Source organism: Nyctereutes procyonoides, unplaced genomic scaffold (genome assembly GCF_905146905.1).
Source record: "Nyctereutes procyonoides isolate TBG_1078 unplaced genomic scaffold, NYPRO_anot_genome, whole genome shotgun sequence".
Classification (NCBI taxonomy): domain Eukaryota; kingdom Metazoa; phylum Chordata; class Mammalia; order Carnivora; family Canidae; genus Nyctereutes; species Nyctereutes procyonoides.
The window spans coordinates 14,824,233-14,850,626 of record NW_026575041.1 but is presented as its reverse complement, the minus strand read 5'-3'; the positions used below and the strand labels follow the sequence as shown (position 1 = coordinate 14,850,626).

General features: G+C 34.7%; 1 protein-coding gene across 1 annotated transcript in view; it reads right to left on the bottom strand.

The window, feature by feature from the left end:
* Nucleotides 1-925: 925 nt before the first annotated feature.
* TMEM135 (transmembrane protein 135) overlaps nucleotides 926-26,394 on the bottom strand; it is a 236,489-nt gene continuing 211,020 nt past the window's right edge. Inside the window, exons 8-15 of the mRNA XM_055320494.1 lie at nucleotides 21,234-21,380; nucleotides 18,743-18,812; nucleotides 15,063-15,230; nucleotides 11,699-11,762; nucleotides 10,624-10,700; nucleotides 6,539-6,637; nucleotides 5,661-5,728; nucleotides 926-3,823 (exon numbers count right to left, since the gene is read on the bottom strand). Coding sequence (XP_055176469.1) covers nucleotides 3,691-3,823; nucleotides 5,661-5,728; nucleotides 6,539-6,637; nucleotides 10,624-10,700; nucleotides 11,699-11,762; nucleotides 15,063-15,230; nucleotides 18,743-18,812; nucleotides 21,234-21,380 — 826 coding nt within the window. The 3' untranslated portion in view covers nucleotides 926-3,690. The remainder of the gene's footprint in view (nucleotides 3,824-5,660; nucleotides 5,729-6,538; nucleotides 6,638-10,623; nucleotides 10,701-11,698; nucleotides 11,763-15,062; nucleotides 15,231-18,742; nucleotides 18,813-21,233; nucleotides 21,381-26,394) is intronic.

The window sequence follows — 26,394 nt, the reverse complement described above, 5'->3', positions numbered from 1 at the left end:
ACTGCAGGGCAACGGCAAAGTCACTGACAAGTGAAACAGAAACACAGCTTCAATCCTGGGTTGAAGGAAGCATCCTTGGTTGAAGGAAGCATTACAGGCCTTAGGATCCATATCCACACTCCTGATCTCAGGGTCACCTCAGTCCCAGACACTCCCTTTCCTTGCTAATTGCATGAGAAGGCACTGCAGAGCCAGTGAAGGCACCAGCGGGTAAGGAGCTATAAAAAGGAAGGAGCAGGGTTGAGGGGAACGGTCAGAGCTGTCCCCTGGGCATCCACGATTCAAGCCACCTTATTTATTACTCATCACAGTCTCAACCCAGCCCTACAGGGAACATTCATTCCTTACTCTTTGTCTTATATGTTTTTCTTAGTCATTCATTTTCCAGTTACCTACATTCTCCACCTGAAAATGAACAGCTGGTGGATAAGCAGCAACAGGTTATGTTGTTGGGAGAGATGAAGTTTTTCAGACATCTTAATCTTAAGAATACTTTTGTCTTTGTGGAACAAAAAGTCATCCATGTAGGAATGATCTTGTTGCTCTGTCAAACTACTTTGTCTTTAAGATAAAAATAAAGCACAGAAAGAATTCAAGGACTCTGTGGGCTTGGCAGCCTCTCTGATTCATAGGTGGTAAGAAAGGCAGGCCACTGCTCCCAGGGGGCACATCCCCTCTGGCCCCTTGGAGAGGTTTCTCAGAGCATGTGACATAAGCCAATGGACGAAGCTCCTTACAGGTAAAGGAAAGTGATTTTCATTGACTCTACATTGACAGGGTCCTAGAAACTCAGGGCTGTGATAATACATGTATAATACAATTTTGTCGGTCTTACCAACGAAATCAAATGTTAGCCTAGGCACAATCCATCCAAAGGGAGAGGAATACACAAGCTCAACAAAAAAATACTGTGACAACCAACTAATCCAGGTTTCATCATAGAGGACATGTTCATTATAGGAAAAAAATAAATTGTAAAATCTGAGAGCAAAGATTAAAAAGATACAATTCTAAATTAATTAACAGCAAACTAAGCTACAAATAAAGGCAAAAAATAAACCAGATATCAACCACATGACAACCATGTCCAGAGGTCAAGAAAAAAGTCACAGAAGTGACCACAGGATTTGTGAAACAAATATAACATAACCCAACCACAGGTTTTATTTCTGACATAAGCAATAAAATGGATTAAATGTAGCTGATGAAAAATTGGCAAGAATCTAATAGATTTGAGACAATGTGTTCTCTTACAACCTCAGCTTGTACTTGGTTAGCACTAACTCTAGGATTTTATTCCCACAGGAAATAGTAATGAACCCACGATAATACTACCTGCATCCCAATGCACTTCCAGACTACATGAAGATGTGGGAAAAGCTAAGAGGCATGTCCATGTTTTTTGCAGTCAGTTCTGGTGGAAACTTACCATTGACGGGATGTCCTCAGTGTATAAATGGACTAAAAAACATGTTTTGGAAAGGACATCTATTTGACTTTATTGATGGTGTCAAGTTGTCAGTAGATACCTGATTGATTAGAGGTATAGAAAGATTCATTTTGATTGTCGTTAGGAACACAGTTTCTTTCTGTTTTCTCAAATAGCTATACTTCTCAGGCTGCCTCAGTGAAGTCGAATCGGACTTCTCTTTCACCACAGCAAATTAGTTAACTATTCACTCAAGCTATATGCTCATTACTGTGCTCTGCTTCATGCTGGTTATTTCATTTTACATTTTATATTTTAAAAAATGACTACAGTTGGAAAAAAAAAGTAAATCATAGAAATGTACCTTTCAACAGTAAAATTTTACTAAACAATCTCATCAAATTTCAGTAGGATTTGTCCTTCAACATAATAGCCTTTTTAATGTTAATGAAAACAGTAACTTATTAATTAAAATGTTTTTCTTTTAAGCAGACAGGAAAAATATTATAAACATAATTTCTTAATAAAGAAAATGAGGTGCAGGAAGCAGTGCTTTCTTCACTGTTATAATACTTCATTTTTAAAAGTAAACACAGTACCAATCATCATTTTGATTCCAGTGAATAAAAACTTAAAACTTAATTTATTAGCAGATTTTGAAGTCTGAAACCAAAATGATGCCTTAACGGTATTGTCTAATAGACAAGTCAATTCTAAAGAATTAATCACAATGCAAAATTTTGACCTAATTAAAGTGGCTCTCTCTGTTACCATGGTACCAGAGTCTGTCTTTTTGTTGGCTTTCAATTTGCCATTAACAACCAAGGATAGGATTACATGTAAACAGAAATATTCAGGGCTTGATGAAATTGAATATGAAGGATTAAGCGTTTTTAAAGCCTGGGTTATAATCCTTGCTGCAACACAAGTTCTACTATATAATTAATTTACAATGGCCCAAAACTTTTCAGCAACAAAATGATATTAAAAAAATATACCATCATCCCTATATTTTACATTAACTGTAGACATAACCAATTAAGCATTTTATTAACTTAGAAAAGTATAACTTTTCCCTGAAAAACTTTAAAGAGAAATCATATTTCAATCACAGCTGTCCTGAACTAACTCATACTCAACAGTGACTACATTTCTGTCACTTCTTTATTCCAACAGGAATAAACATGGTGACAATAAGTTTTTGAAAAGAGGTTAGAGAACCTGGCATCCCATTAGTGATGAAATGGACTTTTTAACAACTACAGGATTTTTATATTGTTTGTAGTCGTAAAATATCCATTTTACAGGTGGAATAGTTCCAAGGGAACAAAATGACAAACTTGCCAAAACTACTTTTGATCCCTTCTAATTCTGTAATGGCAGATAAACTTAGCTATGAAGAATTCAGTTCTTATAAATGAAAACAAACATCATAAACCCACAAGAGGCTTAAAAGCAACTTCATTTGTTTTTAAATATTCAAGTGTACTGCTTTGTAAAACATTAAAACATACATTTCAAATGTATCAGATATGTCAATTCTCATTTACTCCTAACCTGCCATTAGTATGTAGGTTCTCTGGGCTGCCAAACAGCTCAACTGATCATGAAGAGAGACGAAGGTATAAGTGGAAGAAGACATGGATACCACGGCATTTATTCAAACAGCATAAGACCCGTCTTTGCATCCCTGAAGTAAGAATGACCACTTTCTTTAATTAAATTGCTTTATACTAAAGCAGCATTGTCTGTGAAGAGTTACTTCATATCCATTCATTTTACTACTATAGTTACCAATTCAAAAGTTAAAAAAGAATACAGACCAAATCCATGTACCCGTGATCCTTTGTATCCTAAAACGTAGAAATATTCTTAACCAAGAATTATATTGGAATGAACTAATGAAAACATCTTTTAAAGTGATTTTTAAGTATAATCTCATTTGTTACTACATTTCTACATAGATTATTTAAGATTGCTTGTGGACATAACTTAATCAATAATATAGCATCATGTCAACAACCACTACAGCAACCCAGAATCAGATTCTGGCTATGGAAGGGTCCTTAATTATTAAGCAACACCTTCCTAAAAAGCTTCTGTACTTCTGATTGGTAAGAAAAACAAACAAAAAAAGAGCATCTCTCATTGAAATAACACTGAAGTTCAAGCTCAAGACTCCTTCTTTGTGATTCAACATAATTAACTCTTCAGGATAAAATAATGAAACATTAGATCACATTAATAAATTACAGTCATCTTCAAGAAAACTCGATGGGCAACTCTGGTGTTACAGTCGTATATCTTGGATCCAACCTAGGGATAAAATCCTTAAAGTGTTTAGATGCACCAGTACCAAAAACATCAAGGACTTTTCGGTTCATGACAGCAAATCTGCAAAACAGAGAACACAGTGAACAAGTATTTAATGAAGTTTAAAAAATAAGATGATTTACTTGACGTGTCTTTCATGGAATGGGAAAATAGAAAAGATTGGCATGACAAAAGACTCAATGGCAGATTCAAAAGTCACCCTGATTCCTTTATCTCAAGATTCATTCACCGTCTCATATTTTCTTTAAAGGGATAATAATCTCCAGACCTGAAACCCCTGGAGACCACCATTGTTATTTCAAACCCCTCACAAGTTCCTCCCACTAGATTGTGTCAAATAGAAAAACAGGTTCATTGTAATTTTTCTGATCAATGAAATTGTAGGAAACAAAATAAACAAATGATTGAGCTTATTAGCATTTACCAATGAGGCAAAGGTATTGAATGTAATTTCTTTCATAACTGACATTTTGCTGTCTCATGATTCACAGAAAACACATCCAAATGTGCAAGTATTTAATGATTAAAGGGAAAACAGCATATAGGTTTTCAAATTTCTAACAGATATAACAAAGTAAAAGCATACCCTCATTTTATCCATCACCTAACTTAAATAAAAAAAATTTTAGAGACACATATTTAGCTAATGTGCAGGATGAGCCTGTGTCTCTATGCCTGATTCCATTCATTCCTTTTGGGGAGAAGAATGAATTTAGTTCTGAGCCCTGGGCCACCATCACTACTCCAAGAACAATAAATGTAACTTCCAGTGCCTTTCCAAAGTAAGGTTTCTTCCAAAATAATCAACTGGTTAATAAGCCCATTAGCGGGCAAAAAACAAAATGACAAAGAAATAAATGATTAATAATAACATAAAGGACACACAGAAATCATGGCTCAGAGGAAGAATGCTAAAGCCAGGCTGCCTGGCTCCTACCCACCCCACAGCTCCTACACTGGCTAGCTCTGTTACTCTAGCAAGCTATCTCACCTCCCTGTGCACCTCAGTTGACTCACATAGAGAACCAGGATATTAATAGTACTTATCTCATAGAACTATTTTACAGATAAGCATGTGCACATGTATTGTATGTGTGTGTGTTTGTATCTTAAATCCATATCTGGGACACAGTAAGCACTATACAAGTGTTTGCTATTAAAACTATGAATGACAATAATATTAATAACAGCTGCAACTTACTAAGTGCATCCTAGGTGCTAAGTGCTATTACAAACATCTCGATTTTCCCACAACCATACAAAGAATCTTTTACTGTTTCTAGTAGAGAGAAACAGGCTCATGAGGGTAAACGGCTTTTCCACCAGTGACACAGCCAGAGGTATCAGAGCCAGGGTCAAATCTAAGATTGTCTGACTCCAAAGTCCACAGTCTTTCTAGGAGGTCAAGCTGCCTCTCAAAGAATTAGATTAAGATCAGAAAATGCTAGCAAAAACAATAAAGAACAGAATAATAAAGGCAGAGGAAACTATGCTTATAATAGCAAGCAAAAGAATAGGATTATTTTTCCCCAAATGGAAATCAATTATTGAGGCATGATTTCTAATGAATCTGCTTAGTATTTTTAATCAAAAAGAAGAGATCAAAGACTTTAGTGAGACTTAAAAGTGTGTTATGTAGCAACTAATGAATAGCTTTCAAATAAACACAGCATTTTCCTACATTTAAAATATCGAAAATAATATAAGGAAAAGTCAAACAATATTCACTAAAAGAATGCCCACTTTATTATTGTTAAGTTTGTGATATTTGCTTTATATGTAAGATGCCTGCTTTACCACTGAAAGAATATTCTCTCAAAAAGACGAAAAGATTAAAAAATTTTTTTGTGGCAACTGTTCATTTTGTATGGTCAGGTACAAAGTCTCGGTCACTTACTTGCCCTTGGTGAGCCTTAAAAGGAACTTCCAGTAAGACGGCCGCAAGGTCTGAACTTCCATGACAGCCTACGGTTAGAGCATTCAATTTGAGACTTCTTTTAGTCAATGGGAAATATGGTGAATTGTAATAGGCAATAGAGCATTTCTATCTCTTATTTTTATTGTTCATTGCATTTTAAAAACAACAGTGATGATGATACAAAAATGTATTTAAGTTGATTAACTATCAAGAATCTTTGTAAATATGCCTTCAAATAAGAATACTGCTTATGAAATAATAATGGAGGTAACAGTCATTAATATTAGGAGAGCATTTACTGAATACTCATTAGATAAGCTGGCACTTCACAAGTGATAATGAATTTATAAACCTGGCAGCATTCCTTGGACAAAGTGCAAATAAAAGTGGTCCCCCACATTTTGCAACAGCCCTAAAACTATTAACATCAATAATGATGATTATAGAATTTAGAGAAACTGAACAATGCTTCTAATACACTAGATTCTACCCCTATCCTCACTGCCTGAGTAATACTGGGGAAATGCAATTATTCCTACTTATGCTCATGGTATTTTCCTTCTTCTAGAAGTATAATTAAACTGGGCATTGTAGCCAAGGTACTAAAGTAATAGTTTGCCTATAAATTTCACTCTATTTAAACATAAAAATTATTGTCTTCAGAAAACATGACCTGGCCTACTAAGTTAACATGTTTAATGATTTGAAACTTGCAAGTTTCAAGTTAAAAAAAAAATTAAAATAAAAAAAATATAATATAACCAGTCGAAATGTTCCCAAGCCTTTATTTCCTCCCATTTGTTTAATGTACAGAAATAGAAATAATTCTATATTTCATTTCAAAAAGCAATACTTACTGCCTGGAAGCAAATTGCTGTAGAGATGGAATAGATGATAGTATCTGCATGGGGAAAATAGGGAACCTTTCCTGCTTCAATGCCTTTGAAATACATTGTCTGAAGTGAAAAACAAACATAATCTAAGATTTATTTAAAAAAAAAACAAATGCACACACACAACGTTAAAGAGCATTAACAATACAATGGAGCAGTATACTCACTCCCTATCTACAACTATTTTTTCTACCTTCCAAATACTAATTATCCTCTCAGAGCTCAAATTACAGGTCATATCTTCCATGACAGAGTTAAGTGTCAGCCCGTTCCTTCCCACTTTTCTTCACCCAAAACCCGAGATGCCAGTAATAATACTTTCCTGTGAAATTTGGTCACTTTTTACTGCTACTTCTTTTATGTCATTTATTCTTCAATACTTTTTGTATAATGCTTAGATCCTCCCTCCCTTCCTTGTTAGATCTATTCACTCACTCACTCATTCATTCATTCAACATTTAATGGTGTTAGCTACATGCTCGGCACTATGATAAGAGCTAGAGGTTGAAAACTTAATACAGTAACATCTAAGTTTGTATATAACAGAAATAACCAATGCACTTAGATGTGTAACTATATATGTGTATGTATTTTTTTTGGCCTCACCTGAGGAGGAAGCAGACTACCCTGTCTAGCACAAAGGACCAGAGAGAATTTTAGAAATGACTATATTTGAGTAGTGCCTCTCAAATCACTTGCAGTGAAGAAACACTTTTTTAAAAAAATTTCCAGCTGTCACATCTTGATGCTTTCATAATACAATAAAAATAAATTACTAGAAAAATAAATTTTAAAAACCCCAAATTGAACCAAAATTTCACTCATATTCAAAAGACAAATTACTCTGTCCAGATGCTACAGAAGTTTCCAAATGCGGGCAGCCCCGGTGGTGCAGCGGTTTAGCGCCGCCTGCAGCCTGGGGTGTGATCCAGGAGACCTGGGATCGAGTCCCACATCAGGCTCCCTTCATGGATCCTGCTTCTCCCTTTGCCTGTGTCTCTGCCCCTCCCTCTGTCTCTATGAATAAATAAAATTTTTTTTTTTAAAAAAGGAAGTTTCCAAATGCTTGCTGTCAATTTCTGTACTTATCTCATCCTGAACTGGTAACAAACAGTACGCTTGCAAACCTCCTAAGAGGCGTAAGAGAGAAAAAACAGGGGTAACATGCTGGGTGAAAGCACATGATACATAATGGGGAAGAACCAGCCAATTTATAAGGATAGAACATGGAATAATTCATGGCAATGGTTTCTCTGAAACATGGGAAAGCTAAAGTAGAACTAGTAATTTTGAAAATACCATACAGTATATTACAAGATATAGGTATACTGTACTGTATTCATGCTGACAAAAATGAAATTCAGAGGTGGTACAATGGCATCATAGAAACATGTGAAACAGGTATCTCTGGATATATGGAATAACTGTGTTCCTAATTTCTCATAATAAAGCTTACATACTGAACCAGATTCTAAATAATGAAAAGAGGAACCATATCCTATACTTCTATATGCCTGCCAGCACCTAGTACAGTAATGGGAACATAATAGATATTCAATAAATATATCTTGGATATAATTTTCCCCAAGAAAAAAGTGGTCTAGTCAGCTTTTATAATGTTATTATAGTAATGCATAATTTAATAAAAAATTAACTTCAGTCAGAGGAAAATGTCCATTACACCACAGTCACTAATTCCACAAAGGACACGGTAAGCTTAAATTTGTTAATTTCCTGAATTGAAAAAAAAAATTCTCATCAGCACACTTTATATACAGTTTGTTTTGCCAAGATCAAATATGGCTTGTTGATAAAAGAGAACAGCTATGCCATTTCTTGGCTTAAAAAACTCTAACCAATTAGGGAAGCAGCTATAAAACATATCTTTTACAAACTAGATCCCAATACTAGATTTCCCCTGTGTCAAAGAATATATTTTTGCTAGCTAAAGGATATTTTCTTTTTTTTTTCTTTTGTGTGTGTATGTGTGCTTAAAGATTGTATTTATTTATTAATGAGAGACACACAGAGAAAGGCAGAGACATAGGCAGAGGAAGAAGTAGGCTCCCCATGAGGAGCCCAATGTGGGACTCAATCCTAGGACCCTGTCACATCCTGAGCTGAAGGCAGACGCTCAACCACTGAGCCACCCAGGCATCCCTCAATGAGATAAAATTTTTAAGAAAATCAAATAAAAATCTGTAATCTTAACTTTGAATTGGAAGTATCAATGTGCTCGTTATTTTCTCTATCTCTAAAAAAAAGGAGGGAAAAAGGATTCTCTAGAAAGAATGATAAAGCCAAGAAACCTTGGCTAGCTGAGGAGCAAGAAACTTCTAGTATCCAAATTGAAGTCTCTAAATACCATTTCCCACCAAAAGAAACTAGTGGCCATTGGATAAAAGGCTGACTCTCTGGCTGGGGCAGGAATTGTCTAAAATGAGCCTGGAACATGTTTTATCACAAAGCAAGAAAGCTATCAGAGATACAGGCATTATGTAAAAAAGAAACAGAAGTCAAGGGGATCCCTGGGTGGCTCAGTGGTTTAGTGCCTGCCTTTGGCCCAGGGCGTGATCCTGGAGTCCCGGGATCAAGTCCCGCGTCGGGCTCCCAGCATGGAGCCTGCTTCTCCCTCTGCCTGTGTCTCTGCCTCTCTCTCTTTCTATGTCTATCATAAAAACGAATAAATAAATAAATCTTTAGAAACAGGAGTCAACTGGAAGAGGCTGTCATGGTCAAAGATAGGGCAAGAACTGCAATGACTGGTGGAAACAAATCAAATATGTTAAAAATCAGGTCTTCATAATGCCACTTGAAAATAAGGACTCAGAGGTCAATTCTGCAGAATGCTAGAGACTAATTCATTCTGAACACCAGTAAATAAAGGTAAGTAATCAAGCATATTATTATCACTTTGTGAGTAAACTATTTCAGAGTAACAGTTGAAGAGGGCAAGTTCTTTTTAAAAGAATTCTCACTAATAACTACTAAGAAGAAACAATAACAGATTATGACCATTTTGCAATTCTCAATGTAATAGTAAATGATTATTACCATGGTTATTAAATGGCTGCTAAAACAATTAGGTGGAAGCCTAATAGGGAGCCTATGTTAGCTCTATTAACACTGAGCCCACTGACCAATCTTAACCATCTTGAAAAGGGAGACAATCAGACATTTCTGTGCTTCCCAATGTGATGCAATGGGAATTCATACACATAGTAAATGTGAGCTATTTCTGTCCCCTTCTACCTTCTAAAAATTGAACCTGAACTGCTTAAGCCTTTAAATCTAATCAACAGTTTACAGGAGATGTGTGGGTTAAAGAAACATGTTAACACCACCAGTGAAGCTACAATCAGCAAAATCCAGAAGTGGGAATTCCACAGAACTAATAACCTAGATCTTCAACAAATAAATGGCAAGGAAAAAAAAAAAGATGGGGGCGGTGGGGGTGGGTGGAGGGGAGGAGAGTTGCTATTAAAAACTAAGAGACTTTGGATCCCAATTAAAACAAAAAGATTGCAAAAAGACATCTGTGAGACAAGCAGTGAGAATATAAGCTCTAATTGGATATATATTAATTATTAAAGAATTACTAGGTTTTTAAATGTATGAAGATAGTATTTTGATTATACTTTGGTATTACCACTGATCTATTTGTTTTTAAGGAGTCTCTATCCTGTAGCCTTATTCTTTAAGGAGTCTCTATTCTGAGTTGGAAGAAGTGATATGATGTCTGGGAATTGCTTCACAGTAATTTAGTACTTGTGGGGTTGGGACAGTACAGATGGAATGAGATTGATCAAATGCTGTTAACTGTTGAAGCTGTATGATGGGTACATGAGGGCGAGTTACTTTATTCTTTCTACACTTGTGTATATTTGAAAAAAACACACGTTAAAAAAGAAGAAACAGAAGAAGTGACTTTGTACATACTTTTATAGGATTGACTTGCTCTTGTAATTGGGATATAAATTCGCTATGAAACCAGCTAGAAAAGCTCTATATCCATTTAGAAGCTTACTTGCACAAAAATGTTTGCTTACCTCCACCAATTTGGAAGCTAAATACATGGAAATTGTTGTACTTTTATAAAACATCATTGATACTCCTGCCAAAAACCCTGAAATAACAAATAAAGCAAAACTGATCAAATCTCAAAGTATTTGTTAGTTAAGTCACTCAGAAATGTCAATTCACTGAAGTAAGACAGAATTGATCTGTAGCACTCTTTTGTTATACAAATTAAGGACAGTAATAGACTTGACCACATTAAAATGGGGTAGATTTGTGGGTATCATATATTTTTAAATTAAGAAATTGACCTTCAGAGTTAGGAACACATAGTTCTGATATACATATTACAAGGAACTTCACATTCTAAATTTAACTTTAAAAACAACAGTAGTCTTGACAAATAAAATGATCTTCAAAAAGAATTTTTAAAGGCTATTGATATCATTTCTGATTTTAAGTGGAAATATTTATCAACCTATTCTTCTAACAGCTCAAATTACTTTTAGTGCTATCATCACAATTCTCTCCAGAGCAGTACCTTCGTTCTATAAATGGAAGACCAAGGTAGGGGGAGGCCTGGAGTACTATAAGCAGGTGTATTACTAATAAATATCTGAAAATTGTCAATTTAACTAACATGTCAATTTAACAAGTAGCATGTATGCTGCAACTTGTAAAAATGTTAATCTTATGTCTTACTTTTCACGAAATTATTTAAGTTTCTAAAAAATAAAAATGTTTTATTAAACTACATGTCCTGTGCCAATAGCAAAAACAGAATACTTTAAGAAACAGAACAGCACTTCTATTAGTCACGAAATTTTTTATGTTTTATGTTCTTTTATGACTCAGTCCTAGGATTTCTGGCCTGTTGCAGGGCAGATAACCAAGTCATTATACTGCCAATTCAAAACACCAGGTGGCAAAAATGCCTTGATAAGTTAAACTTTGGAAATATAAAATATTTGGACTAGTGCCTCAATAGGGATTCTAATACAGAGAAAGAGAGTTACACAGAAATCAGATGAATTTGGAAACTATTTCTGCATCATTCCTACTACTGATTGATACAATAATAATAATTTTAATTTATCATTGCTTTACCAGCTATAATAGCATGCAGTTCATCATCCAGGTTTCTGACCCAGCGTAGGAAGCAACTAGTACCCTGTATCAAGAAGAAAATGCAATGACTTCAGTTGTTTCATTTCTAGACAAGATGCATGTAACATCTATAATGAGTGAGTCACTAGCTAACTGTGGAGGCAAACTGGTAATCTTCTCTAAATCAAACTAAATATATGATTGGAAAAATTATCAACAATAACCTGCTATAAAGTTATTCAGAGTTCTGGACAGACTCTACTAAGAAATTATACATAATATTTTTATTGTCATGGTTTTTCATAATGAAAGCATAAATTCTACTTTGCTTCAATGTAGTCACTCCCACTCTAACAAGGAGAAAAGAATTCTATAGCTCAGAGAAGAAATTTTTCAATATGAAGATGAAATAAAGGCTTTCTCTGGTGGATAAACACTGAGAAGATTCATCACCTTACAGACCTACATTACCAAAAATGTTAAAAGGTAGTTCTGTAGGCAGAATGAATATAATTCCAGTTTAGATCTGTAAAAAGAAATGAGGAGCTCCAAAATGAAGATAAATTTAGAAGACATTTTTTAATGTTGTTTATTTCAATAAAAATAAATTAACTGTCTAAAGAAGTGTCAGAAAATTATGGCCCACTAACCAAATCTGCCCTGGCACCTGTTTTTATATGGTTCATGAGCTAAGAATATTTTGATACTTCTTGATGGATGAAATAAATAAAAGAATAAGATTCTGTGACATGTAAAAATCATATCATATTCTGATTAAAGTATAATAAAGTTTTACTAGAATATAGCTCCTTTATTTATATATTGCCTATGGTTGCTTTCACACTACAACCACAGAGCTGAGCAGTTGTGACAGAGACCAACCATACTGTCCACAAAGCTTAAAACAGTTATCACCTAGTCCTTTACAGAAAACATTTTCTGGGGATCCCTGTGTGGCGCAGCGTTTTGGCGCCTGCCTTTGGCTCAGGGCGCGATCCTGGAGACCCGGGATCGAATCCCACGTCGGGCTCCCGGTAAATGGAGCCTGCTTCTCCCTCTGCCTGTGTCTCTGCCTCTCTCTCTCGCTCTCTCTCTCTGTGACTATCATAAATAAATAAATAAATAAATAAATAAATAAATAAATAAATAAATAAATAAATAAATAAATAAAAGATTTAAAAAAAAAGAAAAAGAAAACATTTTCTGATTCCTGGTCTAAAACAAAAATGGTAACAATGTATTGTGGGGTTTACAACACATGAAAAGATAAATGTATATACCACAAAGGATGAGAAGGAGGAATCTGAAGTACAGTGTTGTAAGATTCTTACACTATGCATGAGGTGGTGTAATATTTGAAAAAAACTAAAGAATTTTAAATGTTTACTCTAAATGCTAAGGCATTCACTAAATTTAAAAAGAGGTATAAATAGTAAGCCAATAGTGAAGAAAGAATACAAATTAAAAATTAATAAAAATAAAAAATCTAGGTGATAGAAAAAGGAAAAAAGTGGGTTAAATACAAAACTAGCAAGGAGAGATTTAAACTAAACCATATCAAAAAGTATATTAAATGTAAATAGTCTAAACATACCAATTAATAGAGATTATCCAACTAGATAAAAAGGAAGAACCAACTACATGTATCTAAAAGAAATCAACCTTTAAACTGAAGACATGGAAAAAAAATTAAAAAAATAAACTGAAGACATGGAAAGATTAAAGCAAAAGAATAGAAAGACTATATATCAAATATAATCAAAAGAAAACTGGACTAGCTATATTAATATCAGGCACTGCAGACTCTGGAGCAAGAATATTACCAGGAATAAAGAGGAACATTACAAAATGAAAATAGTTCGCTAAGAAGACATGGAAGAAATATGGATTGTTTCCCTGTCCTTTTCTCAATTACATTCTCAAAAATATGCTAACAGCACTGACAATTTTAAATTGCATGTGGCTTTGGAATACATTGTATTATTATTTTTTATAAGACATTTTCTGACCTAGTTGTATTTTTCTGTAGTTTAATGCCACTAGTTTATATTAACTGAACAATTAAATAGTAACAGAAATTAAAGCATACTAATAAAAACATGCTCTGAGATATGCTAGATGGTGGAGAATAACCAACCTGGGATAAAAATGTTGAAGATAATCAACATGTAACACTCAAGAAATTATGTTAAGAATAAATACAAACTCTATGACATGAGAAACAAAAAAGAATATGAATATAAACATATAATTGCCAAAGTTCTGTCCTATTAGCTCTTATGTGTTCAAAAACATTAGTAATGTTTCCTAGTCAAACATTGAAAATACTTTCAATATTACTAATATTTCAACAAGTAATTAACTGTAGTTTATCATTTGTTGCTTCTATTCTCTTGCCCATTTCAAAATACTTCCCCCGTATCTACCTTTTATAAGTAAACTTTTACATAAAGTGTTACATAACCATCTTATCCAAACTGACTCCAAAAATCAAGTTTCCCAGTATTAATTTTTTTTTAGTTTAAGAACAAAGTGTATATATGTGTGTATGTGTGTGTGTGTGTGTGTGTGTGTGTGTACAATTACCCTTAATTAACACATTTTACCATCTGGAATCTACATTTAGATTTAGAATGTAAATTTCTGATAGTTAATAAAATGTCAGTAATATGATTTATATTTGAGTGATTCCCATTACACAAACATTACTACTTAAAACTTCAGAGTACTATTTCATGGATGATCCCTACATATGTGTTTAGGTGTAAGCTTATACATGTGTAGGTATGTTTATAGGAACATGCAGACAGGGGTAGAAGAATGTTCACTACAGTTTTTTGAGAGAATGCAGTAAGAATACTGAGTAGGCCTAAGAGGGATACTAAGTCATTGCTTATATAAGTTACAAAAGGAAATCTTCACTGGTTCTATCCGAGTGCTGATATCAGCTGGAAGCGTCTGAAATATGTTTAAACTAATAACCAGACAGTAAGTATGATTAAGAAATACAAATAGACCATATATATTAATACCACTTTTGCTGTTGGAAATAGTAAAAAGTTCATATTTTTTCAGTATCTTCATTATTGACCAAAAAAAAGTAAGTCTTTGAGAATTTTTAGTATTATGTATAAATGCAAATATGTCTACATTTTCAAGGACATTAACATTTTTAAAAGAAGAAATTTCTCTTTTCCTTTCTCTTTTCCTCAATTCCCAATATACTGTGTGTATTTGGAGATGTTAAGATATTTATGAATACAACAGAAAGAAAAAAATGATAGATGGGTAAAGGCCATATCTCATTCTGATAGGAGCCATGTTATTTATTTCCCATTTTTCTTTCCTCTTCTGAAAGCCTTACCTTGTATATACTAACAAAAGAGCCCAGAAAAGCTCCAAGCTGGAAGTTTTCTTTATTGTAGAAGAGAGAAAATAGCCGGGATGGCTGTGTAAACAGATGCCTGAAAGCAGAGGGAATTCGGAGACAACACTGGATCAAGTATCCCACACTGAACATTCTGATGAAACCCTAGAAAACATTGGGATAGATTTTAATTTACATACAAATTTCTAAGTTCAATAGATATGAATTTTACTATAGCAGAATCCAAAAAGAACTCAAAATAAATAAGTAAATAAATCACACAAGTATATTTCAAAGTATTTTCAAAATTAAGTCTTAAAGACCTCAATTTTAAAACAATTACCTTAAAATAAGGATAAATTTTTTCAGTGACTATACTTTCTTTGATTTCCAAAACTTTGAAAGTCTCACAAGCACTGGCCAAGCTTGTCTATGCATCAAAATTTCAGTTCTTGACATCTTGTTAATATTGTTAAAATAGGATTTATAATTCCTAAACTGCAACTGAATTTTGGGAACAAAAGCGCTGAAATTCCAAAAAAGCAGTTAATAAAACCAATTATTGCTTGGAAATTTTAACAGAGAACTCTTCTTAATAAGTAGGAATTCTTTTGACAGAAGAAAATAATTTTATTTTTAGACCTTTGGTATCAACTTTTTAAATGGGTTAAAATAATTCTCCCGGTAAAAAAAAAAAATCATTATACCTAGGTTTTTATTTCTATGCTCAACTGTGCCAGGTTAAAACATCTCTAAGAAATGGTAGGCTTAAGGTATACTAAACAAAACTTGAAAAAACAAATCCACTACCAAGTCATATTTGCTGCCAACATATTTTTGTATTATCTGCAACTATTTATAGTGCAAAAGGGGACAGAGAGGAAGACAAGTATTGATCAATTTCATTTCAGTACTTAAGGCAATGAAATTTAAACGTCACTTCATACTGAGAGACTGAAAAATTCCAATTAGCATAAAAGCAAATGTTATATAAAAGAACAGTATTTTATGTGATTCAACCAATACACTATAATACTGGTCTCCCATCCTCCTCCTCTCTCACCACTACTGGGATGGAAAAATGTCTACATTCCTGCTAAGTTCCAAAGGTCAGGTTTGTATCTTCCAGCTAGCAGCCTTCTTTATTAGAAAAAAACTGAATTACTACGAAGAAACATTGTTAATTTACCTGAAACTATCTAATACTTGGCTAAAACATGAAAATTAAATTGTGTGACCAAGTAGCATAAATTACCATGCATTTTCTTAACTGAAAGTGCCTAGTATATGTTTAATGTATGAAGTGTTCACAGTTTATCTTGCCATTAATAATCTTAACAATATTCAGCTAAGGATTCAAGGATCACACTCAAGTTCAATCTCTCCATGCTATTTTCAGGAGATCTATTCATCCTTCCATCCATTCACCCTTTCATGTATTCAGAAAATATGCACTGAAGGCCTCTTATGCGCCAACTGGGGAGAGAGTGGTGGAGAGGACACAATGTTCTTGCCTTCATGGAGCTTCATGCTCATTAGAGAAAGAGCAAATAAATTAATAAATAAACTAATTACAGGTTACATTGAGTGTTGTGCAGGAAATGATTAAGACTCTAGGAGGGAAATTAACAGGCAGCCTGTATTAAATTGGATGGTAAGGGAAGGTGACAGAGGATGTGACACTTAAACAGAAAAAGAGAAGGAGCTAGCACGAGGGAAGCATTTCAGATTGCTTCGACAGAAAGCACAAAACAAAACAGAGACTGGCAGTTATGAGGAACCAACAAAATGTATGAATGGAGCATACTGAGTTGAGGAGAAGGCTAATTCACATGAATATTTACTCAGGGATATGATTTAACTATGGTATAACTGAGCTGATAGAATAATGAGGTGCACTGGCAAAAATATTTTACTCTATTTGTAGTGTAAATTCTTCACTTCCAGGTCTCCAAATAATTTTACATTCATGGACAATATTCCAATTTATAGATAAATTGCCAGGTATATAGGACTGGTACACATTTGAAACAATGTCTTCCTTCCTCGGTAATTCCCTCCCAACTTTCTCACATAGGTATATTTTTTTTAATATGACTTCCCCTCTTCCCAAACTTTCTCAAATACCTCTGACTTAACCAGAGTATTTTTCCTAGCTCCCTCCTTGAGGTTACCCCTTAAATTAGAATTATGTCCAGTTGGAGGAAATCAACTCCTGTCTGGGAGCTGGCACAGCCTGAGGCTGCCAGCAACACTGCTTCCCCCACCTCCATGCCCGACATTCAAGTGGGGCAGGAAATCAGACTTGGGAGGAGCGCATCACCACACAACTGAAAAAATCCTCTACCGATTTAACCTCCAGTCATATCTTCAGGGACCCTAAGGGTAGTGTTGGCTTGGGCACATGCCAGCAGCAACATCAGACCACAGGCATTCACACTCTTAAGCACTAATGTGATACAATCCCTCCCTTCCAGAGTGGGTGCCGGAAGGCAGTCTTTTGGGGTGCTATGCAACTGCTCGGTATCAACTGAGTGGGAACTAGGTATGATGAGAAAGAACATAAATTTCTTGAAGATCAGGGTTGTTAAAGAATTTGTAGCAGGTGGCCACACTTGTGGCAGACTATCTGCAACGAAAATAACTTCCTTCCCAGACTGGGTGGTGATGGAGGATGGGAGATGACAGGCACAGGATGGGGAAGGGCAAGGAGAGACACACTGGCACACTAACATATTAGGGAGTGAGGAATTTATGCCAGCGGGCAAAGCTGACTTCCTTACTGTAGAGCAACTGTGGACATGCTCCAGTTATCTCCATGCCTTAAAAAATGTAACAGCTTTGCAAGTCCAACACCAAATGCCACCGTGCCAGATTATGCACAGCATATGTGTGGTACTGCTGATTCACTCATACACAGTATACTCCAGGGGCCTTGTTCTAGAATGTATTCTTTTTTTTAAAAAAAAGATTTTATTTATTTATTCATGAGAGACAGAGAGAGAGAGAGAGAGAGGCAGAGACACAGGTGAGGGAGAAGCAGGCCTCCTGCAGGGAGCCCAATGTGGAACTCGATCCCAGAATTCCAGGATCACAACCTGAGCTGAAGGCAGGTGCCCAACCACTGAGCTACTCAGGTGCCCCCAAAATGTATTCTAATGAAAATATGGTATGAAGTGCAAATTTTAGTAACTATTTTTCTGTCTTTCTTTGCTGTTCTTTAACCTTCTCTTCCACTTTGAAAGTTTTACACTAATCTTGAAATAAGCGAATTTTAAAATTATTTAACCAAGGATCTGGTAAATGAATACTAAAAGATAAATTGTCACCTATTTTTCACAAATTTCTTATTCTTCAAGTCAAATGCAAAGAATGATAGCAATTATTGTATTGTCCATTTTTCCATCTACTTTGAAACCATGTTTTAATTAAAAAGATTCTATATGGGGTACCTGGGTAGCTCAGCTGGTGGATGTCTGACTTTGACTAAGGTCATGATCTCAGGTCCTGAGATTGAGCCCAGCATCTGGCTCTGCACTCAGCGGGGAGTCTACTTTCCCTCTCTTTTGCCCCTCTCCCCCTTGTGCTTTCTCTCTCTCTCTCAAATAAATAAATTTTTTTAAAAATTATTTTTATACATATCCCCAGAGCTAATAGTGATACTTTTATATACTTACTTTAATACAATAAGAGAAGCAATTATCTTCATAGTGTTTGCAACATCTATGCCTTGGTCCATGCTTACATCTGAAATAAAACAAAAATAATAAATGATGCGCATGTACGTAGATGTGCTTAAAGTTCTCTAACCAAAAAAGGAGAAAACATTACCTACTTGTTTCTAAATATGTGCATCTTTTGATTTTTTGGGACTTAAAAAAGCAAAAATAACATTTGTTTTCTTTTTAGTTCACCATTTGGCACAGGGCATAAAATATATGACTGCAGTCAAAATACTTAAATGTGGAACAGAAAAAAACATTGGTAAATATTTGTGACTAAATATGAAAAATATGTATATATTATCTCTATACTCTGCCAAATTTTCTAGAAGCTTTAAGTTGCTTACTGTAGAATATAAAGGACATAAATCATCCATGAATTCAGTACTTGAGCAACAATCATAATGAGAAAGTGCTCAGGTTACAGGAATTTATACTTAATTATATTTGAGAGAAAACATCTGGAAAAGAAACATGATATAGTATTAAAATTCAAAATTTAGTTTTTAAAATAAATATAGTAATAGATCATGTGGGAATTCAAAAGTAGGTTATTTGTGTTTGAAATGCAAACCACTTGGTCCTCTAGTGTTTAGTAAATGATTCTGCCAGGGGGACTACTGTTCAAGACATACAGATTTTTAATTATTTCGTATGTTGACTCCAGGACTACAGATTCACTTGAGGCATAAAAAAGTAAGTAAAATATCTAAATGGGTCTAGCTCCCCCCCTTTCTCTTTGAAGCATTCATGTTCCAAAATGAGTTGTCTTTATAACTCTTGCGGACTGCAGTTCATTAATTATCTTCATGGCTGGAACAGATTAACTTTCTCATTTTTAATAATAAGTCATAGAGTGATATTCTGGCTCCAAATCTCTATAATTGCATTTGCACACTGATTAGCAAAACCCTTTCGGAAATCCAATTCTTCAGCACAGCTGGAGTATACAGGCAGCCTTTCACAGACAGGGTGACAGCAGTAGTTTCTACTTATGTCATCAATGATGGGGCATATCTGGCCATGTGAAGTTGAGTGGTTAAAGCTGGGGCCTCAAAGAGGTAAATCAGAAGGGTGGCCGTATGTAAACCATCACTCTTCATACTTCTAAGTGTCCTCTTCAAAGACATTCCTCAGCCAGTGCTACTGGAACTACACAGAAATCGTTAGACTATCTTTGCTAGTGAAGTCAAGTACTGGTATCAGCTATACTGTCATTTAATCTTCCCTTAGTCTGTTATTAAAATTTCTCAAATCCTAGACTACCCATTTCCTGTCTTATCTGCTCTGCTGATGTATTACCCTGCATCTGCCTTCATAGCAGTGGACTCACTGTGGCCAGTTGGACAAGTTCTGCCATGCAGAACCTGATTAGTTCTGATACCCAAGGCAGGCATCATTCACCCACATAATACATTCTCTGCATTCCCCCCTGATTCTTGGTGATATGATTTCCATGAACAGGGATTCCCTGCCTCTTTTCTCCACTCAGGTGATCCACAACTATTTTCGAACTTAAGAAGTTTATTAGTAATCACACTAGTGGGTATTTACCCAAAAATTATAAAACACTAATTCAAAGGGATATATGCACCTCCATGTTGACTGCAATGTTATTTACAACAGCCAAATTATGGAAGCAGTCCAAGCGTCCATCGATGAATGGATAAAGAAGAGGTGGTGTGTGTGTGTGTGTGTGTGTGTGTGTCTGGGTGTGTATATAAATGTGTGTGTGTGTGTGTGTATCTCTATATATAGGACCTTCAGAATCCAAGGTGGTTAAATCACTTGCCCAAAGTCACAAAGCCAGCAGGGGTGAAATGAGAGTCTAAGACTCATCTTCCCATAACTGATCCCTAACTTTATATATTGGCTATTCTCTCAACACTCTCTAAAATATCATTACCAAGATTATTTTTATTAACTGATGTTCTAATTTTAAATCATTAATGTTCTTAAAATATCTATATTCAAATAAAAATATTATTTATAAGAAATTCAGACTTTTTTGTATAATATACAAATAAAGATGTTTTATTCCATTTCCAAAGCCCTGAAAATTTCTACTCTTAAAAAAGACAAATGTTTCTACTCTTACTCTTAAATGTAAAGCTTACTCCTTATTATTCCTGTATCTTCTTGAATATGTCCCAGAAGTTTTCTTTCTCTTTTCCACACTTGGCATATTTGATTAGCAACCTCTTTCCTAAAGTTCCCCATTCTAGCCACCTGCAACTGTGCCTAGGTTTGACATAGAAAATTATTACATATTCAGACAAATCTATTTTAAAGGCAGAGATGGTCTATAGCCCAGACAAAAATAATAGATTAACATTGACTTGCCCATTCTCTGTCTTTTATAGACCTCTATGCACTGTTTCTGATGTAAAAAAAAAAAAATCATATAAAACAGTGACAATGTTAAATATTAAGATAAAAAACTTACACTGAATCCACAAGTTTCCTGATTAGAGCAATTGTATTCATTCTTCTTGGCTTTTCTTCATGTTTCTCTGTCTTTTGTTCCACTTTTGCATATGCTGCTTCTGGTGAATAAGAATGTGTGGGAATTTCTTCCTTCCCTACAATAAATCTAAAGAAAAGAGTACAATGTGAGGCATTTTCACCTTAAAAAAAGACAAGACAATAAGGAAAAAAAAAAACCCTGATTCTGTTGATATACAAACACATTTTGGAGAGTATTTATCATCTGAAATAATATTTTTCAACATTTACATAAGATCTTATGCTTTATAAATAACAGGCTCTTAAAATATGAATACTTAGAAAATGTTGACACCCATTTCTTTAATAATGCAAATTCTTCTCTTAAGTTTTCTATCTTAATTCCAGCATAGTTAACATACAATGTTATATTAGTTTCAGGAGTACAACACACTGATTCAACAATTTCATACATTATTTAGTGTTTATGAAGATATGTGTACTATTAATCCCCTTCACCTATTTCATCCATCCCCCAGCCATCTACCCCCTAGTAACCATCAGTGTGTTCACTATAGTTAAGAATCTGTTTCTTGGTTTGTCTCTTTTTTTCCCCCTTTGTTCATTTGTTTTGTTTCCTAAATTACACATATGAGTAAAATAATGTGGCTAGCTTATTTCAGTTAGCATTATACTCTCTCTTGCTCATCCATGTTGTTGCAATGGCAAGATTCATTCTTTTTTGTGGCTCAATAATATTCCATTACATACCATACACACACACACACACACACACACACACACACACCACATCCATTTATCCATTCATCTCTTGATGAACACTTGGGATGTTTCCATAATTTAGCTATTGTAAATAATGTGGAATAAACATAAGGGTACATGTATCTCTTTGAATTAATGTTTCCATATTTTTTGAGTGAATAGCCAGTACTGTGATTACTAGACTGTAGAATAGTTCCATTTTCAACTTTCTGGGGAATCTCCTGTATACTGTTTTCCAGGATAGCTGCATCAGTTTGCACTCCCACAAAAAGCAGGATATTCTTTCCTGCTTTGTCAAAGATTAACTGACCATATAATTGTGTAAAGTTTACTTCTAGGTTTTCTATTCTGTTCCACTGATCTATGTACCTATTTTTGTGCCAATACCATACTGTTTTGATTATTAGAGCTTTGTTTGGAATTATGACACCTCCAACTCTCCTCTCCTCTCCTTCTCTTTTTCTTTCTTTCCTTCTTTCTTTCTTTCTTTCTTTCTTTCTTTCTTTCTTTCTTTCTTTCTTCTTTTTCTTTCTTTTCTTTCTTCTTTCTTTCTTTCAACATTTATTTATCTGACAGAGAGAGCCTGCGTACACAAGCAGGGGGAGCAACAGACAGAGGAAGCTTGATGCGGGGCCCATCCCAGAACCCTGGGATCATGACCTGAGCCGAAGGTCAGGTCTTAACCTGACTGAGCTTAACCAACTGAGCCACCCAGGGGACCCTTTGCTTTTCTTTTTCAAAATTGCTTTAGCTATTCAGGGACTTTTGTGGTTCCAGAAAAATTTTCAGATTATTTGTTCTAGTTCTGTGGAAATGTTGTTGGCATTTTGATAGGGAATACATTACATCTGTAGATTGCTCTGGGAAGGACACTTTTACAATATTTGTTCTTCCAATTCATGAGCACAGATTATCTTCCCCTTGTTTGCATCATCTTCAACATCTTTTAACAATATTTTATAGTTTTTCAGTCTTTTACCTCCTTGATTAAGTTTACTCCCATTTTATTATTTTTGGTGCAATTGGGACTGCTTTTTTAATTTCTCTTTCTTTTGCTTCATTATTAGTATATAAAAATACTGTGATTTTCTATATGTTGATTTGGTATCTTGCAATCTTACCGAGTTCCTTTATCAGTTGTAGCAGTTTTTTTGGTGAAGTCTTTAAGGTTTTCTATATACAGTATCATGTCATCTGCAAATAGAGAAAGTTTTACTTCTTTCTTACCAACTTGGATGCCTTTCTTCTTTCCTCTTTTATGATCACTGTAGCTAGGACTTTCAGTACTAATGTTAAATATGAATGGCAAGAATGGACATCCCTGTCTTGTTCCTGATCTTAGGGGAAATGCTTTCCATTTTTCATCACTGAGTATTATATTAGGTGTTGATTTTTTTATGGCCTTTATTACGTTGTGGTGTTCCCTCTAATTCTACCTTATTGAGGATTTTTATCATAAATGGATGCTCTATATTGTAAAATGCTTTTTCTGCATCCATTGAAATGATCATGTAGTTTTTATTCCTTCTTTTAATGATATGATGAATCACATTGATTGCCTTGTGAATACTGAACCACCCTTCCACCCCAGGAATAAATTCCACTTGATTCTGGTGAATGATTTTTTAATGTATTATTGGGTTCAGTTTGCTAATACTTTGTTGAGAATTTTGGCATCTATGTTCACCAGAGATATTGGCTTATAGTTCTTTTTGTAGCATCTTTAGTTTTGGTATCAGGCTAATGTTGGCTTCACAGAATGAATTAAGAAGTTTTCCTTCTTCTATTCTTTGGAATAGTTTAAAAAGAATAGATGTTAACTCTTCTTTAAATGTCTGGTAGAATTTTCCTGTGATGCCATCTGGTCCTGGACTTTTGTTTACTGGCACATACGTTAACATTCTCCTACAATCTTTTTGTATTTCTGTGCTATCAGTTACTATTTCTCCCCCTTTCATTTATAATTTTATTAATTTGAGTCCTCTTTCTCTTTTTTTTGTGAACCTGGCTAATGGTTTATCAATTTTGTTGATCTTTTCAAAGAACTAGCTCCTGGTTTCACTGATCTGTTCTATTGTTTTTTCAGTTTCTACTTTATTTCTGCTGTAATCTTTATTATTCACTACCTTATACTGGTTTGTGGTTTTATTTGTTGTCCTTTTTCTATTTTCTTTAGATGTAAGGTCAGGTTGTTTATTTAGGATTTTTCTTGCTTCTTGAGGTCCATATTGCTATAAACTTCCCTCTTATAACAGCTTTGACTGTATCCCAGATTTTGGACTGCTGTGTTTGCATTTTCATTTGTCTCCATGTATTTTTTTTTCATTTTTGATATCCTGGTCAACCTATTTATTGTTTAGTAGTATGTTATGTAACTCCATGTATTTATGTGCTTTTCATGTTTTTTCTTGTGCTTGATTTCCAATTTCACAGCATTGTTGTCAGAAAAGATGTATTTTTATGACTTCAATCTTTCTGAATTTGTTACGACTTGTTTGGTGACTTAATATGTGACCTATTCTGGAGAATGTTCCATGTACTTGAACACAGTGTGCATCCTGCTGTCTTAAGATGGAGTGTTTTGACTCTGTTAACTTCATCTGGTCTGATATGTCATTCAAAATCACTGGTTCTTTGTTGATTTTCTGTTTGGATGATCTATCCATTGATGTAAATGAGGTGTTGAGGTTCCCCTACTAGTACTGTATTACTATTGATTATTTTCTTTATGTTTTGTTATTAACTGCTTTATGTATTATGAACCATGTTGGTTCATGGATATTTACAATTGTTATACCTTCTTATCTGATTGTACTGTTTATGATTATATAGTGTCCTTCCTTATCTCTTGTTATAGTCCTTGTATGAAAATGTATTTTGTCAATATAAGTTGCTACTCAGACTTTCTTTTCACTTCCATTTGCATGATAAATGTTTCCCCATCCCTTTACTTTCAGTCTGCATGCATCTTTAGGTCTGAAATGAGTCTCTGGTGGGCAGCATATAGATGGATCTTGCTTTTTTATCCATTCCATCACCATGTGCTTTGATTGGAGCATTTAGTCCATTTACATTCAAAGTAACTAATTGATATGCATGCATTTATTGCCATTTTGTTACTTAAGCTTATTATTTTTCCTAAGATTTATTTATTTATTTATTTATTCATTCATTCATTCATTCATTCATCCATGAGAGAGACAGAGAGAGGAGCAGGCTCCCCATGGGGAGCCTGATGAGGACTTGATCCTAGGACCCCAGGATCATGACCTGAGCCAAAGGCAGGCGCTCAACCACTAAGCCACCCAGGTGCCCCTATTTTTATAGTTCCTCTATGTTCCTTTCTTCTCTTGCTCTCTTCTTTCATGATTTGTTGGCTTTCTTAAGCAAAATATTTGGATTCCTTATTCTTTCGTTTTTACGATTACTGTTTTTGACTTGTGGTTACCATTAGGTTTATTTATAACATCTTCTGCAGATAGCAGTCTATGTTTAGCCAATGGTCACTTACCTTTGAACTCATTCTTTACTCCTCCCCTCTCCACATTTCAGATACTTGGTATCATATTTTACATCCTTTTATTTTGTGCTTCTCTTGACCGACTTTTATAGATTTACTTATTTGAGGGTGTGTGTGCTTCCTGCTTTTTTCTTACTCTTATTTATGGTTTTTGTTTTCCTCTTACAAAGTCCCTCTTAGCATTACTTGTAGGGCTGATTTAGTGGTCATGAATTCTTTTAACTTTTGTTTGTCTAGGAAACTCTTTCTCTTCCAAGTGACAGCCTTGATGGATAGAAAATTCTTGGCTGCAGAATTTTCCCCTTTGAGCACTCTGAATATATCATACCAGTCCCTTCTGGCCTGTAAAGTCTCTGCTGAAAAATCAGCTGATAGCCTTATGGGGTTTCCTGTGTATGTAACTGTCTTTTCTTTTACAATCTTTAAAATTCTTTCTTTATTGGGACGCCTGGGTGGCTCAGCGGTTGAGCATCTGCCTTTGGTTCAGGGCATAATCCTGGTCCCGGGATCGAATCCCACATCATCCCCTTGCATGGAGCCTGCTTCTCTCTGCCTGTGTCTCTGCCTCTCTCTGTATCTCTCATGAATAAATAAATAAAAGTCTTTCTTTATCATTATTTTTTATCACTTTAATTACTATGTGTCTTGGTGTGGACCTCCTTATTGTCTGGGGGTTTGTTGGAGAATCTCTGTGCCTCTTCCCTACCAAGATTTGAGAAGCTTTCAGCTATTACTTCTTCAAATACATTTTCTGCCCCCCTTTCTCTCTCTTCTCCTTCTGAGATTCCTATAATGTGAATGTTATTATGATGGATGGAGTTACTGAATATTTTAAGTCTATTCTCATTATGCAGTATTT